The 18,067-nt window shown below is 42.3% G+C and overlaps 1 protein-coding gene and 1 long non-coding RNA gene across 3 annotated transcripts in view; one reads left to right on the top strand and one right to left on the bottom strand.

Annotated features, from left to right (window-relative positions):
- BTBD2 (BTB domain containing 2) overlaps positions 1–18,067 on the bottom strand; it is a 133,397-nt gene that overhangs the window by 13,299 nt on the left and 102,031 nt on the right. For both annotated transcript variants that reach the window (XM_069740649.1, XM_069740647.1), the window contains 3 exons: positions 13,076–13,273; positions 4,213–4,405; positions 470–557 (listed from right to left, as the gene is read on the bottom strand). In XM_069740649.1, the coding sequence (XP_069596750.1) occupies positions 470–557; positions 4,213–4,405; positions 13,076–13,273 (479 nt within the window). The remainder of the gene's footprint in view (positions 1–469; positions 558–4,212; positions 4,406–13,075; positions 13,274–18,067) is intronic.
- LOC138658155 (uncharacterized) lies at positions 16,226–17,034 on the top strand. Its single transcript, XR_011317364.1, has 4 exons — positions 16,226–16,498; positions 16,586–16,693; positions 16,785–16,856; positions 16,983–17,034. It is a non-coding gene; the product is annotated as an uncharacterized lncRNA (long non-coding RNA).

Here is an 18,067-nt window from a genome sequence, read left to right as displayed (position 1 = left end):
GCATACACACTGCAGCAAGTGGCTTCAGCTGAAACTAGGAGAGAGGAGACACCCGAGGGTTCAGGCAGCATACACACTGCATCAGGTGGCTTCAGCTGAAACTAGGAGAGGGAAGACACCAGAGGGTTCAGGCAGCATACACACTGCATCAGGTGGCTTCAGCTGAAACTAGGAGAGGGAAGACACCCGAGGGTTCAGGCAGCATACACACTGCATCAAGTGGCTTCAGCTGAAACTAGGAGATGGGAGACACCTGGGGGTTTGGCCAACAGCTAATTATATTGACATTGATCGTATCGGGCAGCATACATTTGGCACAAATTAGTAGCATTTAGCCAGAAAATGACTGAAGAACAAGAGGCAAACTAGGTCAGGTTGTTTAGTTACCTTGGGACTGGATTTTTTTCTGGCTATATACCGTAATAACGCTATAGGTTACATTATGACACAATAAATACAATACTCATACCTGTATATTAACTTGATAGTCTGTTGGACCATGTATTGAACCATAAAGTGCAAAGCCCACAACAAATATTCGTCGATTAACTGAGAACCTGAAAGGTTTACAATACAAAAAAAATAAAAAAATTCAGCAAAAAGTTGATAAGTAACAGTAATAAAAATGTAACTTATTCCATTTACATAAATCTGTTCGACATGCAACTACTACAGGTGGAAACCTCCCTCAATTCTCTTCTCCTTGCCTGGAACACTTAAAAGGAGACGGATGAACCACCACAATTCAGCATCTAGTGGAATCCATGTTATAGTGAGGTTTTGAATGCCAAAAGCAGTGCATCATTTGACCTAGATGAGTGGCTACTGGCTACTGTCGCTATTTTCATATATAATGGTTTTTGTTAAGTATATAAAAATATTTTTCAACCAACAAGTAAATGGTAAAAAATTTCATACATAGAAATGCCAAGGCAATTAATCATAAATGAATAAAGTGACAAATGGCAAATAAATAAAATGACTAAAGAGATCATCAAAATTAGAACCAAGGTAACAGTACATAGAACATACGCACATGTATGAACTGCTATTGGAAAGTGTAATGTGCAAACAGGTTAAATGAGAGCGGACAGTGCAGTCATAGGAACCAGCGGTGACTAACAGAATGCCTAACCGCAATGTAGGCACAGAGCAGAAGAAAGAAACTGAGGGGAAATTAAGGTAACTGAGGGGTGGCGGGGAAACCTCGATTACTTTCATTTCACCTAAGTTCCTTTCTTCTGCTCCTGCCTACTGTCCATTCACAGGTATTAGGGGAGCCAAGGTGTGCAAAAAAATACATTACACACCATTACTCTATCTCCACCAGTCTGAGTTTTCGACACCTGATAGGAACAGATCTGGTATTCTGGCAGCTTCTGCCAAATTCTGACCCAGAAAGTGAATTCATCAAACCAGGCCTTGTTTTTCCACTCCTGACCCAAATTATGCGCTTGTTTCCCTTCTAAAGGGTGGCCTTCTGTTTCCCTTCGAGAGCAATGACCCTCAAACAGGTCATCCGCTGTTCTAGCCCATCTGAGCAAATGAGTTGTACTCCCGGACATGTTCATTGTTCATGTTTAATTCAGCTGCAATTGGCTTATTGTGCGCTGCCTGTTTGTCAGAACGACTCATCGTCCTCTTAGGACTCCTTTGACAAGTTTTTACATACAAACATGGTCCTCTTTTACAGAATGTAACTGCGGCGCGCTCAAAAAAAACCAAACCATTGCATATTTCGCTGCTGTTCGACAGACAACACATGCAGTGACTGCTTGTTTGTTAGGCATTCCCCTGCGTGTGTTGCAGCTATCTAACAGCCGTGAGACATGCAGCCGCGGGGACTCGAACATAGTATTCGAGCACGCCGAAGATAGATAGATATATATATATATATATATATAGATAGAGATTATATATATATATATATATATATATATATATATATATAGATAGATAGATAGATAGATAGATAGAGATTATATATATATATATATATATATATATATATATATATATATATATATATATATATATATATATATATATATATATATATATAGATAGAGATTATATATATATATATATATATATACTAGCTGAAGAGCCCGGCGTTGCCTGGGCATAGTAAATATCTGTGGTTAGTTATAGCACGTCACTTCTCTTATTTTCCCATCACGCCTTTCATTTTCCCCCTCATCTCTCATTTTCTCCCTCACTCCTCTCATTCCCCCCTAACACTTGTCATTTCGACCTCACATCTGTCATTTTCCGATCACTCCACTATTTTCCCTCACTCCTCTCATTTTGCACTCACACCTTTTCATTTTCACCTCACACCTCTCATTTTCACCTCAGTATATACATGTTTGTCATCTCCCTTATATATAGTATACACCTGTATGTCATGTCCTGTATATAGTATATACCTGTATGTCATCTCCCCTGTATATAGTATATACCTGCTGTGTGTCATCTCCCCTGTATATAGTATATACCTGTATGTCATCTCCTCCTATATATAGTATATACATGTATGTCTTCTCCTCCTATATATAGTACTTACCTGTATGTCATCTCCTCCTATATATAGTATATACCTGTATGTCATCTCCTTCTATATATAGTATATACCTGTATGTCATCTCCTCCTGTATATAGTATATACCTGTGTGTCATCTCCCCTGTATATAGTATATATCTGTGTCATCTCTTCCTGTATATAGTATATACCTGTATGTCATCCTCTATATATAGCATATACCTGTATGTCATCTCCTCCTGTATATAGTATGTACCTGTATGTCATCTCCTCCTCTATATAGTATATACCTGTGTCATCTCTCCTGTATATAGTATATACCTGTGTGTCATCTCCTCCTGTATTAGACCTCGTTCACACGTTATTTGCTCAGTATTTTTACCTCAGTATTTGTAAGCTAAATTGGCAGCCTGATAAATCCCCAGCCAACAGGAAGCCCTCCCCCTGGCAGTATATATTAGCTCACACAAACATAATAGACAGGTCATGTGACTGACAGCTGCTGTATTTCCTATATGGTACATTTGTTGCTCTTGTAGTTTGTCTGCTTATTAATCAGATTTTTATTTTTGAAGGATAATACCAGACTTGTGTGTGTTTTAGGGCGAGTTTCGTTTGTCAAGTTGTGTGTGTTGAGTTTTGTGTGGCAACATGCGTGTAGCAACTTTTTGTGTGTCGAGTTGCATGTGACAGGTTAGTGTAGCAAGTTGTGTGCAGCAACTTTTGCGCATGGCGAGTTTTGCGCGTGGTGAGTTTTATGTCTGGTGCCTTTTGAGTATGTGCAAGTTTTGTGTGAGGCAACTTTTGCATGTGTTGCAAATTTTGTGCATGTGGCAATTTTTCCGCGTGTGCAAGTTTTGCGTTTGGCGAGTTTTCCATGAGTTGAGTTTTGCACTTGTGGCGAGTTTTGCGTGAGCCTAGTTTTTGCATGTGGCGAGTTTTGCACGTGGCGAGTTTTGAGCGGCGACTTTTGTGTTTCGACTTTTATGTGGCGAGGTTGGTGTATGTGTGGTGAAATGTGTGCTGAGGGTGGTATATGTGTTCAAGCACGTGGTAGTTTGTGGCGCATTTTGTGTGTGTGTTCATATGCCCATGTGTGGTGAGTATCTCATGTCGGGGCCCCACCTTAGCAACTGATCGGTATATACTCTTTTGCGCCATCGCTCTCATTCTTTAAGTCCCCCTTGTTCACATCTGGCAGCTGTCAATTTGCCTCCAACACTTTTCCTTTCACTTTTTTCCCCATTATGTAGATAGGGGCAAAATTGTTTGGTGAATTGAACGCGCGGGGTTAAAATTGCGCCTCACAACATAGCCTATGACGCTCTCGGGGTCCAGACGTGTGACCGTGCAAAAATTTGTGGCTGTAGCTGCGACGGTGCAGATGGCAATCCCGGACATACACACATACATACACACACACACACACACATTCAGCTTTATATAGTAGATATACACACACATTCTGTGATTATCACTAATGAGCTCTCATAGTAGGAAAAAGAAAATGTATCTGACATAAACTACTTCCTCGGTTTAAAAGAGTGGCTGCACAACAAGTGTGATTGTGAGATTTTTTTTTTTTTTCCAGGCTTACACTCCGATCATGGAGAAGCTATAGAACATGCAGCATTTATGGTTTCACCATACATAGATTACAAATACAGTACCTTATTCGATCGCTGGTACCACTGTAACCCCATCGACTTTCTACCTGCTGGAAACGGTTAATATTACATTCTTTCCCACGAAGACAACACCTTGGCCTGTCTATAAACTCTACTCGAGGTTTGGGGTTTACTGTAAAGTGCAGGAAAAGACTGACCACCTCCCGATCAGTGAGTATGCCTGACTGAGCTGGGCCTAGAGAAAACAAAATTAAGGGAGAGAAAGGTTACAGCTAAAACGCAAATTGTAGGAAGAAAAGAACAACAACAACAACAACAACAACAAAAAACACTTCCCAAATTAAATGGCTTTTGCAGGATCAACATAAATATAGGCCCAGAGGGCTGCAGCCATGTACATGTGTGACTGATAAGGATAGCGCGATTGCCTGCAGTGGTCATGTGTGTCGACATTGCTGCAGCACAGTAAACAAAGATTAGTGGGGTGCACCAGGTAAACATTTCTTTATGCAGCCTCATGAACATAGGAAACTAGCATCTGGAGACAACTCACTCACTGCTGGTAGAGTGTGGTCTAGGCATGCTCTGCAAGGTGGCCAATGGGCAGGGAGGGGAAGGGGCAAGCAGTGTCCACTACCCATTGCCAATAGTAGATCATGTGCTAGCTGTCTCCAGGGTTGTAACAGAGGTGTTAGAATAAAAAGTAATCCTGGCTATAATGAGAAAGCTCTCTAAAGAACAGGAAGTGGTTAACATGAACACTGCAAAGGAGCAGGATTATTCTTTAAATCTATACAAAAGAGAATAAGGCTTTGTACTGTGTTAGCTGTTGTGAATTCTGTGGCTGAATTCACTCCTGTGGTCACAAGTGGTACTGCAGCTTCTGAGCTTCCTCCCTCAGGTGTTCTGGTGAGCTCGTTAACTGCTTCATTACTTAACTCCGCCTGATGCTGCTATCCTTGCTCCTTGTCAATGTTTCAGTGTTGGATCTGAGCTTCTCCTGATTGTTCCTGTGACCTGCTGCTCTGTATAGCTAAGTGCTTTTTGCTTTTTTGTTGTTTTTTTTTCTGTCCAGCTTGTCTTTTGTTTTGCTGGAAGCTCTGAGACGCAAAGGGTGTACCGCCGTGCCGTTAGTTCGGCACGGTGGGTTTTTTTTGCCCCCTTTGCGTGGTTTTGCTTTAGGGTTTTTTGTAGACTGCAAAGTTCGCTTTACTGTCCTCGCTCTGTCCTAGAATATCGGGCCCCACTTTGCTGAATCTATTTCATCCCTGCGTTTTGTCTTTTCATCTTACTCACAGTCATTATATGTGGGGGGCTGCCTTTTCCTTTGGGGAATTTCTCTGGGGCAAGTCAGGCCTAGTTTTCTATCTTCAGGCTAGCTAGTTTCTTAGGCTGTGCCGAGTTGCCTAGGTAGTTGTTAGGCGCAATCCACAGCCGCTTTTAGTTGTGTTTAGGATAGGATCAGGTGTGCAGTCTACAGAGTTTCCACGTCTCAGAGCTCGTTCTTGTATTTTTGGGTATTTGTCAGATCACTGTGTGCGCTCTGATCGCTAAGCACACTGTTTCTGGATTGCCTTCATAACACCTGTCATTAGCAAACATAACAGTTAGCCAGTTGAAAAATATTATATATTGCTCGCAGTAGGAGAAACAAAACATGATACCATTTCATGGCTAATAAAAATAAAAAATGAGGTTACTAGCTTTCAAGACTAATTCAGTCTCTTCTGCAGGTATTGTATAACAAAGTATCTGAAAAAAACACATGTGGGCACATGTATAGTGCGTAAATGTATGTATATGTAAAAGGAGCAGACACACTATAATAAATGGACACGGAATGAGGTTGGAGAGTAAATCCTTAATTGGATTAGTTTAGATGAGTAAAAGTTTTATTGTCCCTAAATTGATGGAAGATTAGTTGAAGCTTGTTATCAAGTTTGAAAGTTATCCCCTATCCACAGGATAGGAGTTAACTTCCCAATCGCTGGGGGTTCCGACCACTGGGACCTCCACCTTCAGAGAACCAACGTGAATGGAGCAGTTGTTGAAAGAGTTCAATGAGCCCTAAAGCAAAATTTGGACATGTGCCTCGCCTCCAGCATGAAGATCAGATGCAAGCCCCCCTCTCCCACCCCCGCAGAAATAAGAATTTTCTAAGTACGGCAATATTTCTAAAATAATAGAGTCATAGTTACCAGATAATTATCGCCATACCATTACTGAACAAAGTCTATTACACCAAAACAAAAATTGCAATAATACCACATACAAAAGCAAATAAAATGCCAATAAAATGCAAACTCACCATAAGTTCATAGTCTTGGAAATTATCCACCCTTATAAAAGGGACAAACACCACCACACCATGACCAGACCACATATTATCAACACTGCAATTGAATACTACCAAACTTAACAAAAACCACAGTACTAACCGTAATAAGGATGACCACAGAGTTATACACAGGAGCTCTGCAGATAGTATACACTGTAAGTGTACAATATAATGATCACCAGAGACATTAAACAGAGGAGCTCTGTAAATAGTTTATAGTGTAAAATGTAAGTAAATCCATTGAATTCTCCAATTAAAGTAATTTATTTTCACTTTTCTTCATCTAGCACGGACTAGGACTTGATCTAGCTACGACTCACCTCTGCAGAATGTAACAGACATCTGTGGCTAGTAATTTCTAGAAGATCTTTCCCACTTTTTTCCTCACTTTTACATTGTGTCAGATGAAGAAAAGTTTCAAAGTACCACTCTGGTGCCCTACACAGTAAAAATTCTTCTCTTTTCTTCCCTCCACAGTAACAATATCCCCAAAAATAAAACTCTAGTGATGTACCCATTTATGACCCACTCACAGCAGAAATGTCCTCCTCACCTATGGCCCCCAAGCAGTACTAATGCTTAAGAACTTATATAACTCGTACTTTTGTGACTCTCTACAATAGTAAAATTAATCTTTCTGCCTCCATACACTAGAGATTTCTCACTTTGTAATTAAATACAGCAGTAGTGGCACAGTCCCCAGCGACACCCATACAGTAGCAATAGCGTCCACCTTTTATGCCTTGATACAGTTGGAAAAACCCAAACTGTGGCACCATCATAAATTAATAATGTATGGGCCAACAAGGGAAGGCACATTGCTAAAGTATGGAGTACAACTGGGGACATTATTAATGTATGTATTGGGCCATAATGGAGGACATTATTTCTATATTGCAGCCAGAAAATGGGACATTAAAGGGAATCTGTCACCAGGTTAAGCAGATATTAGATGTGGCCACTGCCTTTCAGGACTGATATACAGCATTCTACAAGGCTGTATATCGGCCCCCAACCTGGAAGAACTAAAAATGAACTTCTTATACTCACTTGTGGGGTGGTCTGGCCCGAGGGGTGTCGCTCTTCTTGGTCCAGCACCTCCCATCTTCTTGCAATGCAGTCATCCTTCTTGGTTCGTGTGGATGACGCGTCCCTGCATCATCCACACAGTCTCCCCGGCATTGCGCTTCTGTGCTGGCGTACTTATCTGCCCTGTTGAGGACAGAGCAAAGTACTGCAGTGTGCAGGTGCACGGAAAGGTCAGAGCGGGCCAATGCCTGCGCACTGCAGTACTTTTCTCTGCCCTCAAGAGGGCAGATAAGTATGCCTGCGCAGGAGCGTGATTCCAGGGAGCCTGTGTGGATGATGCAGGGATGCATTATCCACATGAAGCAAGTAGGAGGGCGGCATTGCAAGAAGTTGGAAGACGCCGGACCAAGAAGAGTGACACCCATCGGACCGGACCACCCGCAAGTATAATAAAAGTGATTTTTCTTCTCTTCCAGGTCAGGTTGGGGGCTTATATACGCATTATAAAATGCTGTATATCAGCCCAGAAAGGCAGTGGCCGTAACTCGTATCGGCCTAACCCGTTGACAAGTTCCCTTTAACTTTATGCTCCACCATAAGTTTTCAATTGAATGTTACTTGCAGCTGGATGCGTGTTCCCAGATACACACTGGCAGGTTGTCCTCCACTCCAGGCCCAGTAGAACCATCTGTGATAGCTGTATCCCAGAAGATCTGAAACCTAAATCAGACATAACTGGACTAAATCTATCAAAGGATTTAGTGCATCAGTGACTGTAAGGACATTTTATTAATAGACCCTTCTGTATCTAAGATTTGAAAGTGCCTTTTAATATCACAACTTTCATATGGTTCATGGAATGAAAGGTAGATACCGGTACATTTTTTGTCTGCAGTTGTAAGATGATAAAACCTCATATCCCTGCTTTAAGTTTCTGTTTTGAGTATTCAAGAAGAAGACATGCAGAAGGACATTTAGTGCGCAGTGTTAGGTACCACATTGGACATTGAACATGTTAGTGTCACGGAATCTTAGATCCCAAAAACAGCAGGTGTAGAAGATTTAAGGAATAATCACATTTTCTACATTCAATGTGTGGTGTATATGATTCTGTGAACTCATTTTCCTATTACTATTCTCCTATTGGGAAAAAATGACAAACTTAAGAGTAATTTTTTTTTAAATTTCATTTTCAAAATCACAAGTCTTTGTAATGTACCTCAGAACCTTATCTTGCTTCTCCAAAAAATGAAGGCTAAAAAAAGAGCTTTCATCTGCCTTGAGGGGTGAGAAGAGCAGAAAAGTTCACAGAATAGGGATATTTGGTACATCTGTAGTTAAAAACCAGCTACTCTTAAGTGCATGAACAATGCAGTTGAAACAGCCCTTTCAAGCTTCAGTTTGGGAGAAAAATAAGCAAGATAAGGTAATAGCGTACATTACAAAAATTTATTAATTTGCAAAGACTGATCAATAATTAAGAAATAATAAAGTTACTCTTTAAAGCCCATCAAATCTCTTCTGGAACTTGCGATGTCTGCTTCTGGCACCAGGCTCCATTTTCATCCTATGGGCAGCTCTGGTGATGGAGTTCAGATCGAGAAGAGAAGTACTGCTTGGTACAGGCTCTGCCTAGCCACTGAGGCTGGAATCTAAAGTGCAGTCTAGTTTACGGCACTATGGGTGTGCACTTAGCCAACTAAACAGCACCACACCCTACAAATAGTCCTAGCCTAGTGATGGGCGCTACCAGATCAAGTCAATTTACTCTGGTTCAGTCTCTGTGCTATCTCCACTCATGCTGGAAGGTTTTATTCTTGTTGTCTGACTGCAGCCATTTCTTGGCCATTCGTTTGCCTAGCAAATTTGTGCCTTGACAGTCTTCCAGGTTCTGATCCTGCTATCTCACTACTTTTGGGAGCCTGCAACATCGGTCAGCAGCTGACTCCGGGACCACACCCAAGGGGCTCTTTGTCTAAGTCCATATCCCTGTACAAGGTTAAAGGATGAAGGCCGGGGTAACCCCTGGGATCTGGTGTTAATCCAGTCCATATATCCATTATAGAGCTGCCAGGCGAGGATTGACAGACCAACATAAAAAAACAAAAACACAAGGATGAGGCATCATTGGCACACAATCACAGACCAAAAGATCTATCTACATGTGGCCAAACATTTGGTTACAGGACCCAACATGAACCACATGAAAGGTGTTATATTAAAAAAAAAAAAAAATGGAAAATTCAAATCACTTAGCCATGTCTCAGCATGGTTAAAGGGAACCTGTCACCTGTTTTGGCCGCTATAAGATGCGGCCAATGCCTTTCAGGGCTTATCTACAGCATACTAAAATGCTGCAGATAAGCCCCCGGTCCAACCTGCAAGTGAAGAAAAATAAGTTATATTATACTCACCTGGGGGGCATTCCTGTGCGGTCCGATCCGATGGGTGTCCCAGGTCCGGGGCCTCCCATCTTCTAGCGACACCGCCCTCCTGCACAGGCGTACTTCTCTGCCCGATTGAGGGCAGACCAAAGTACTGCAGTGCGCAGGCACTGGGCCTCTGAATTTCCCCAGCACCTGCGCCCTCAACAGGGCAGACATAGTACGCCTGCGCAGGAGCGCAATGCCGGGGAGCAATGAAGAAGCAGGAGGGCGGCGTTGCAAGAAGATAGGAAGCGCCAGACCAGGACCTGCGACACCCATTGGACCGCCCTCCCCCGGGTGAGTATAATCTAACTTATTTTTCTTCACTTGCAGGTCAGACCGGTGGCTTATCTACAGCATTATAGAATGCTGTAGATAAGCTCTGAAAGGCAGTGGCCGCATCTTATAGCGGCAAAATCTGCTGACAGGTTCCCTTTAACATGTGAAGATCTATATTATGAAACTCATCCAAGCAACTTCCCATATTCACCCACAGCGTATGGCAGTTCAGATAGAAGGTATTGTGGAATACTTATTACATAAAAACATTTTATATGAAAAGTGGAGCATTGAGTGGAGTGTGTCATTATGGCCATATGAAAGTTACGGTATATTAAAAAAGAAATTTCAAATCACAAAGCCAAAAAGGGTCTTGGAATAAAGAGCCATGAATGTCTGACATGCTTTACACAGCACTAAATTTATCACAAGGAAATTTGTCAAAACTAAATCAGAGACATCCGATTTTTTAAATAAAGAGGAAATCTGGTCTCTAATATGATTTAGGGACAAAAAAAAAAAAATCTTTCACACTGGATATGTATTCAAATTAAGAATTTACTCTCCAAATTCTGTGATTCTTAAATGTCCATTTATTCTGCAATGTCTCTGCTCTTTTTGTCTATACATCCATACTTCCAAAAAATGTTGGTGCGCTGTGTAACAAGTATAGAAAACGAGAATTATTTTTAAATCTCTTATAACCCTATTTTATTCACAAGAGAACAGAGCACATCAAAAGATGAAAAGGTAGACATTTTTCCATTTCATTTGATAGGGTTAACTCATTCAGAAATTGATGGCAGTAAAATATCTAAAAAGTTGGGACAGGACATTGTCTACCATTGGGTATCATCACCCCTTTTACTACAGTCAGTAAATACTAGAGAGAAATGTTGTCCCATTCTCGTCTGATGTAGATTTCTCTCTGCTCAACAGTACTGGGTCTCTTTGCTGGGTTTTAATTTTCATAACAACAAATGTTTTCTATTAGTGAAAGGGTCTGGACTGAACTATACATTGAGGAACCATTGAGTGGTTGCAACTTTACATTGAGGAACATTTTTTCTGAAATTGGTGAACGTCTGACATCTCTACTTTTGAGAGACTCTGCCTCTCTAACATGTCCTTTTTATACACAGTCATTTGACTTAGTTGAAAATTGACCCAAAAACTTTTTATTAGTACCACTTAATCTGCCAGCCTTATATTAAGCCTATCCCAACTTTAAGATGTGCTGATGTAATTTTTAAATTTGTTTATATGAAATAGAAAAATGCTTGACTTTTCAACTTCTGAGGTGTTCTATATTCTGTTGTGAACATATGGCTACAGAAAATTTCCAAATCATTGCATTCTTATTTTCTTTACATTTTACACGGCAACAACTTTTTTTTGGGAAAGACTATTCACCTGAATAGTCTTAGAAGCTTGCGTCATTATAATTTATTTTATATTTGTTAGCCATTAAAAAGTTATAACTCCTTACTCACAGCAGTCAATCTTAAATCTAGTTGGTGACTAGGAAAATTAAAAAGAAAGTCTCCAAAATATATATAAAAAAATGGATTTATAAAACTAAGACTGACTAATCTTAATAAATATTTAAAACTATCAGAAATCATTGGTTTCTACAACAAGTCACATAGGCGCAGATCCTTTAAGCCTGCCGCTTTGAAAGCCAGTGTTAATAAAGGGTTGTGCAGGTATAAGATGTGCATGCCACTTAACGAGTTTGGTGCACCTTATCGCTGGTGTTCGCCTCTGTGCGCTTCGCCAGAGAGGTTACTTCAGTCAAAGAGTAATGTTTCTGGCGTAATGTACTGCCGTCACTTTTGATTCACTTTTCAGGTGGGCATTGTAATGCCCTGTCCCAGGTGCTCCCCAGCTATGCCCAATTTGGCAGAACTGGTCAAAAGTGGCACATGAACACCAAAAATCGCCATTTTCTTGCTGAACTTTGTGCTGCGCAAACATTTTGCATTTTTTTTGTGCATAAACATCTTGATGAATCAGAAAAAACAAAAACAAAGCAAAACTGCTTTGCTCACCCTCAGTGTTGCAGCCAATCAGTAAAGATCAGCGACTCTGAGTGGCTCGTGCTGTCTACTCTAAGGCCGGTTTCACACTTGCGTTTGGGTAGAGTGCGTAGGGCTGCATACTTCCTCCCTTAAGCTCCGCCTACTTCCGCATGCATCCTGCGTACCTATCTTTACCATTGGGTACGCATGGACATGTGTTTTATGCGGATGTGTAGTTTTGACGTGCTCGCCGACCGCATGGGTTCCCGTGCGGTCGGCGGGCATATCAAAATGATGCATGCAGACGCATCCGCATAACAAGCATGTCCCTGCGTACCCAATCGTACCCAATCGTAAAGATAGGTACACAGGATGTATGCGGAAGTAGGCGGAGCTTACGGGGAGAAATTCGGAAGTAAGCAGAGCTTCAGGGAGGAAGTATGCAGCCCTACGCACTCTACCCAAACGCAAGTGTGAAACTGGGCTAACAGAGGAGCGGAGCTCAGTTACTGGCTCCAGCGGCGATGTGTTTAGCTGTGATGTCATCACTGCAGCCAGTTCGCAAGGGACAGTGGCAGCGGCAGAGAGCTGGTGCTGGACCTGGGCTAGTACTAGCTGCATTTATTTTATTTGTATAAAAGGTTTTTGGGGACATCATTTGTGAAAGAAAAACACTCATTCAAAATCGTCACTGTCATAAAATGTAAACAGTAAGAAAAAAGCCTCATCAATAAAACAAGCCACCACCCCCATCTATAGACAGCAGCAATACTGTAAATAAATTACAATAAAATATGTTTACTTTATGATACCTGCTGCAAATTCTTCAATAGTCATTAGTGGAAAACGAATAAGTGATAATGCTTTGCCAAGCGCTTTCCGTTTGTTTTCTGAGGTTATTGGTTGCTGCTGCCTCTGGCACTCTGCCTCAGACCAGCGTACAACTGCATTAAAGAGTCTGATCTCGCGAATCCCTAATGTATCCCGTTCTAAGACTGCAACAAGGGTATCTGGAAAAAAGCAGAAACATGCAATGTGAATACAGTAGTCTATTTGTGCTGTCCATCCCTGAGGAAAGATATTTTACTATTCTATACTGACGATTCAGTCACGTTTGCATTCGATAAGTCTGTTTTTATTGCAGCTTTCATTCAAGTTTGCAATTAAAACAGGAAGAAATTGAATGTAGAAGAAAAAGTGCATTCAAGACATACAACAATGATTACAGGAGCATGGCGGTATAGACACGAGTTAGGTTTACAGAGTATTGCTCATAATAAAAATGTATTCCTACATCAATAAACCAAAATTAGGAACCAGGGAAAAAAAAAGCTGTGTAAAAATATAAGGGTGCAGTTACAGTGTGTGATGCCCATCCCGAAACGACCGCCATCGCCATTTAGTAGCCCGTTTAGACAGGCAGATGGGCGCTTAAGATGCCATCTGTAATAGATCAGTCAGTGCATATAAGCGGCCACGGTTCTCGTCAGCGCAAGTCCACTTTACATACTGCCAAGAGTAAAGATCTTTTGGGCAAATCAAAACATTTCACTCGTTTGTCGGGTAACCAGCATCCTATTTAGACTTATGATTATGGTGAAACGAGAGTTTCTAGGGATATTCTTTGACAATATTCGTGCTGTGTAAATGCACCTGACAGGAAAGAAGAGTAAAAGGAAGCGGGAAGAAAAGGAAGAACATGAAGGGAAGGAGGTAATGAATGGTTGAATAATGAAGGAAGCAAGAGGAGCACAGTGTGCAAGTACTCCAAGCAATGATCACTCGAGATAACTGCCTTTTAATTATAACATTATTAAAAACGGTTTAGCCAGCCAGTGAGGAAATGACGGGCCTTGTTTTAAAGTCGGTCCAGGGCAACCAGAGACATTCCGCTTGATAAGGCCTCTTTCACACTTCAGTCTTTCGGCGTCAGTCAAAAACCGCCATTTTCGTGAAATGGCGGATCCGCCATTTTTTTTTGGCGGATCCGCTATTTTCCCATTGACTTGCATTAGAGACGGATTGTGGCGGATGGCCGTCCGTTCCATCCGCCATGCGACGGATCCGTCGATATTTGGCGGACGTTGTCTAGACATTGACGGACTTTGTAACGTTTTTTGGCGCCGCCGAAAAGGCGGACCGCGGCGGATCCGTCGTGTCCTCCTTTTTTTAGAATGGGCGCCTATGGGCGACGGATCCGTCGCGATCCGCTTTTTGGCGGATCCGTCGCCTCAATCCGCTTTTTTTGATTGAGCATGCTCCAAAAAGTGGATACTTTGCCCAGACAACCCAAAAACTATATAAAGAGGACAGGTCATTCCCAAATGTACCAGCCAGCAAGACAGACCCTTCAATGCAAGAGAGACCCAGCCAGACCCTGCCAGCAAGACCTTGCCAGCCAGCCAGAGAGGCCCTGCCAGCTAGCCAGAGAGGCCCTGCCAGCCAGAGAGGCCCTGCCAGCCAGAGACACACTGCCAGACCCTGCAAGCAAGACCTTGCCAGCCAGGCCCTGCCAGCCAGCCAGAGAGGCCCTGCCAGCCAGCCAGAGAGGCCGTGCCAGCCAGACCCTGCCTGAGACAGCCATGTGAGTACTGACATCCAGCGTGTGTGTGTGCGTGTGTGTGTGCGCGCATTTGTGTATGACGTACTGAGTACAGCAAGAGCTTTTAAAACCTGAATCCAACCTGAGGCCTGCCGTCGTCCTGCAACAGCCAGTGCCCTGCTACAGTCCAGATCTACCCCGAGGCCTGCCACTGTGAATATATCAAGCTCCAGCTGGAGGACTGATGGCCGTGTGTGTGTGTATTTTTGTACTGCTGTGTGCTTTTGTATGTATGTGTTCATGTGCCTGCACCTTATTATGCCTTCGTCAATATTATGCCTTTTCATGTGTTATGCTTGCGTTATGACTCTGCTAGCAGGTATGTTTGTTTGCATCTTGTTGGTTGCATGTGCATTTGTCAATGCCATATTGGTTAATGTTGATTTTTGATGTATTTACTAAAGGTACCGTCACACGCTGCAGCGATACCGACAACGATCCGGATCGCTGCAGCGTCGCTGTTTGGTTGCTGGAGAGCTGTCACACAGACAGCTCTCCAGCGACCAACGATGCCGGTAACCAGAGTAAACATCGGGTTACTAACTGTAGAGCCGCGCTTAGTAACCCGATGTTTACCCTGGTTACCAGTGTAAAAGTAAAAAAAAAAAAAAGGTAAATTCCGCTGTCTGTCCCCGTGCTGTGCTTCTCTGCATTGTGAGCGCCAGCCAGCCGTAAAGCAGAGCACAGCGGTGACGTCACCACTCTGCTTTCCGGCCGCTGTGCTTACACAGGGCAGAGAAGCAGAGTGCCGAGGGACAGACAGAAGGTGGCTGTGTGTGCGTGCGTGCGTGTGCCTGCCTGCCCTGTTTATATGTTTTTCATACTATGCTGGTATTTTGAATAGCTGTGGTGTAAAATTTGTTTTGTGTGTGTGTATAAATGATGTGTGATGTGTTCTGCATCTTTGTTGTTTTCCATAATGTACTTGTATTTCAAATAAAGAGCAGTGTAGCTCCTTCTGTACCCTAAAAAAAAGAAAATTTAAAAAAATATAGTAATAAAAATTTCACAAAACTGTCAGTAGTCTCATTTCAAGATAAATGTAATATTGGGTAAACATGCAGTAAAGGTTATATATACAAATGTGTAATGCAAATCTTTGCTATAGAATATGTTATCTGGTTTTAGAAAATACAAACGGTAGGGTAATCATAATTAACAATTTTGGGGATTGGTATTTTAATTTCGAATGAGGAACATTTTTTATAAGGTTAAACTTTGTTTAGGTGGGTTTTACCAGCATGCGCATTGCGCATATCAAGTTCTAAGTAGTTTTGGTGTTGTTTTAAAGGGATTTTTGGGTTTTTTTTTTTGTGGGGAAACAGGAGGTAGAGGGTTTGGCAGCTTGTGCATCAAGTTTGACGGTAGAATTTTTTTTTTCTTTTGTGGTGGGGGAAATCAAAAATAAGTTGGCACTGTAGGTACTGTAGTAGGTACTGACCCAAGACGTACACAAGCAGGCTCCCCATTTTTTTTTAAAAGTTGTAAGTGTAAAGTCCCTACAGCTGCATCTATCCTTTTGTATAGTAGCTTAGAACTCTCTTTATGCTTGCAGATTCTAGGGACCAAGAGGACCCAAGCAAGGGACCGACCGACCCAAGCTATACGCAAGCCCCAAGTTTTGGAAACAGATGTAAGTGTAAAGTCCTGAAAGCTGCATCTATCTATCTATCTATCTATCCTTTTGTATAGTAGCTTAGAACTCCCTTTATGCTTACAGATTCTAGGGACCAAGAGGACCCAAGCAAGGGACCGACCAACCCAAGATAGACGCAAGATCATAATGTCTTCTTCTGAGAGCCCCCCAGCACATCATCAGCAAACTGAGGTGTTAATTTTTTTTCTTCATACATTTTTTATTTTGGTGCAACAATGGCAATTGTATTTTAAGCCTTTATGTGTTTATTCTGTATTCACAGGAATATGAAGCAGAGGGGCTAACAGAAGGAGACGGACAGGGTGGAGAAATACAAGGAGCGGGAGCGCATAGTGTAAGTTTTGAACAGACCGATCCTCACATACAATGCACTACACCCAACACAAACATTCAGCACAGCACACAATACATATGCCTCGATCAAAGAACATTATTAATTTTATTTTTTTTTTTAAATTAGTCTTCACAATCCGGGGCTCGACGTAGAGTTCCTCAAAGCACCTCCCATAGTCGTTGGAATGATAATCGCGGCGGTCGCCGAAGAGTAAGTTCCTTTTTGGTTTGGTGTTTAGTAAAATGTAAAATTCATGTGTTGTAATGTTTCCCTTTCTATTCTTATCTTTTTGTTAGGCTTCACAGCGTGCTCCCGAACAAGATGATGAAGAGGAGGGCATCGATGTGAACACCCTCATCGAAGCAGTACAAAGTCGGGAGCCGCTGTGGAACATGTCGGACCGCCGCCATGCTGACCAGTTAATCACCCGACGGCTATGGGAGGAAGTGTGCAGTGCTGTTATGGATAACTGGGAGGAACTCGATGCTGGGGCCCAGGATCTAGCGCGTAAGTATTCACACTTCATAACCTTATGTTAGGCATGATTTAATTTGGTGTATAGTAACCAATTTTTGCTTTCTCTTTCCAGGTAACAGGATTATCGTGCGGTGGCGGTCACTCAGGGATCGCTTCAAGAGGGAGTTTAATAAGGAGATGCAGGCCTCGAGTGGATCTAGAGGACGCAGGAGCAGATACAAACATGCCAGAGCCCTGTCGTTCCTCCGGTCGACGCTGCTGAGCAGAAGGTAAATATTCAACACCACATATTTTCAGTCAAACTGTAAAAATGTGTAACCTTCAATTTTTTTTGCAGCAAGGGCAATTGTAATATCCAGATACTAATTTTTTTTTTCTTCTTTAACAGCACTTTCTGCAGCACTCGGGAGCCTGCATCAGAGTTGCACCCCTCTGGAGCGATCCCTCAAGAGTCCGCCACCGGGGACCACGTCGACCCCTCTGTTTCTGCACCTTCCCTTTCGTTTGATCCCTCAGCCTCATCCACCAGCGCTGGAGCAGCAGGGCGGACTTCGTCACTTGAAGCTGCAGGTGATGAGTTAGAGTTCCCTTTACCCCACCCCTCTGCCGCAACATCTAGACCAACTTTGTGGTCAGGACGGCAGCGCCAGAGAGGTCAGGAAAGGAGCTATGCGCCTGACTTTTTGCAGCTGAATGCATCCTTTCACAGTGCCATCAAGCTTTTGAGTGAGCAA

The sequence above is a fragment of the Ranitomeya imitator genome, chromosome 1 (assembly GCF_032444005.1).
Source record: "Ranitomeya imitator isolate aRanImi1 chromosome 1, aRanImi1.pri, whole genome shotgun sequence".
Taxonomy (NCBI): Eukaryota; Metazoa; Chordata; class Amphibia; order Anura; family Dendrobatidae; genus Ranitomeya; species Ranitomeya imitator.
Note: the sequence above shows the minus strand (reverse complement) of the source record. Positions and strands in the feature narration are given on the sequence as shown.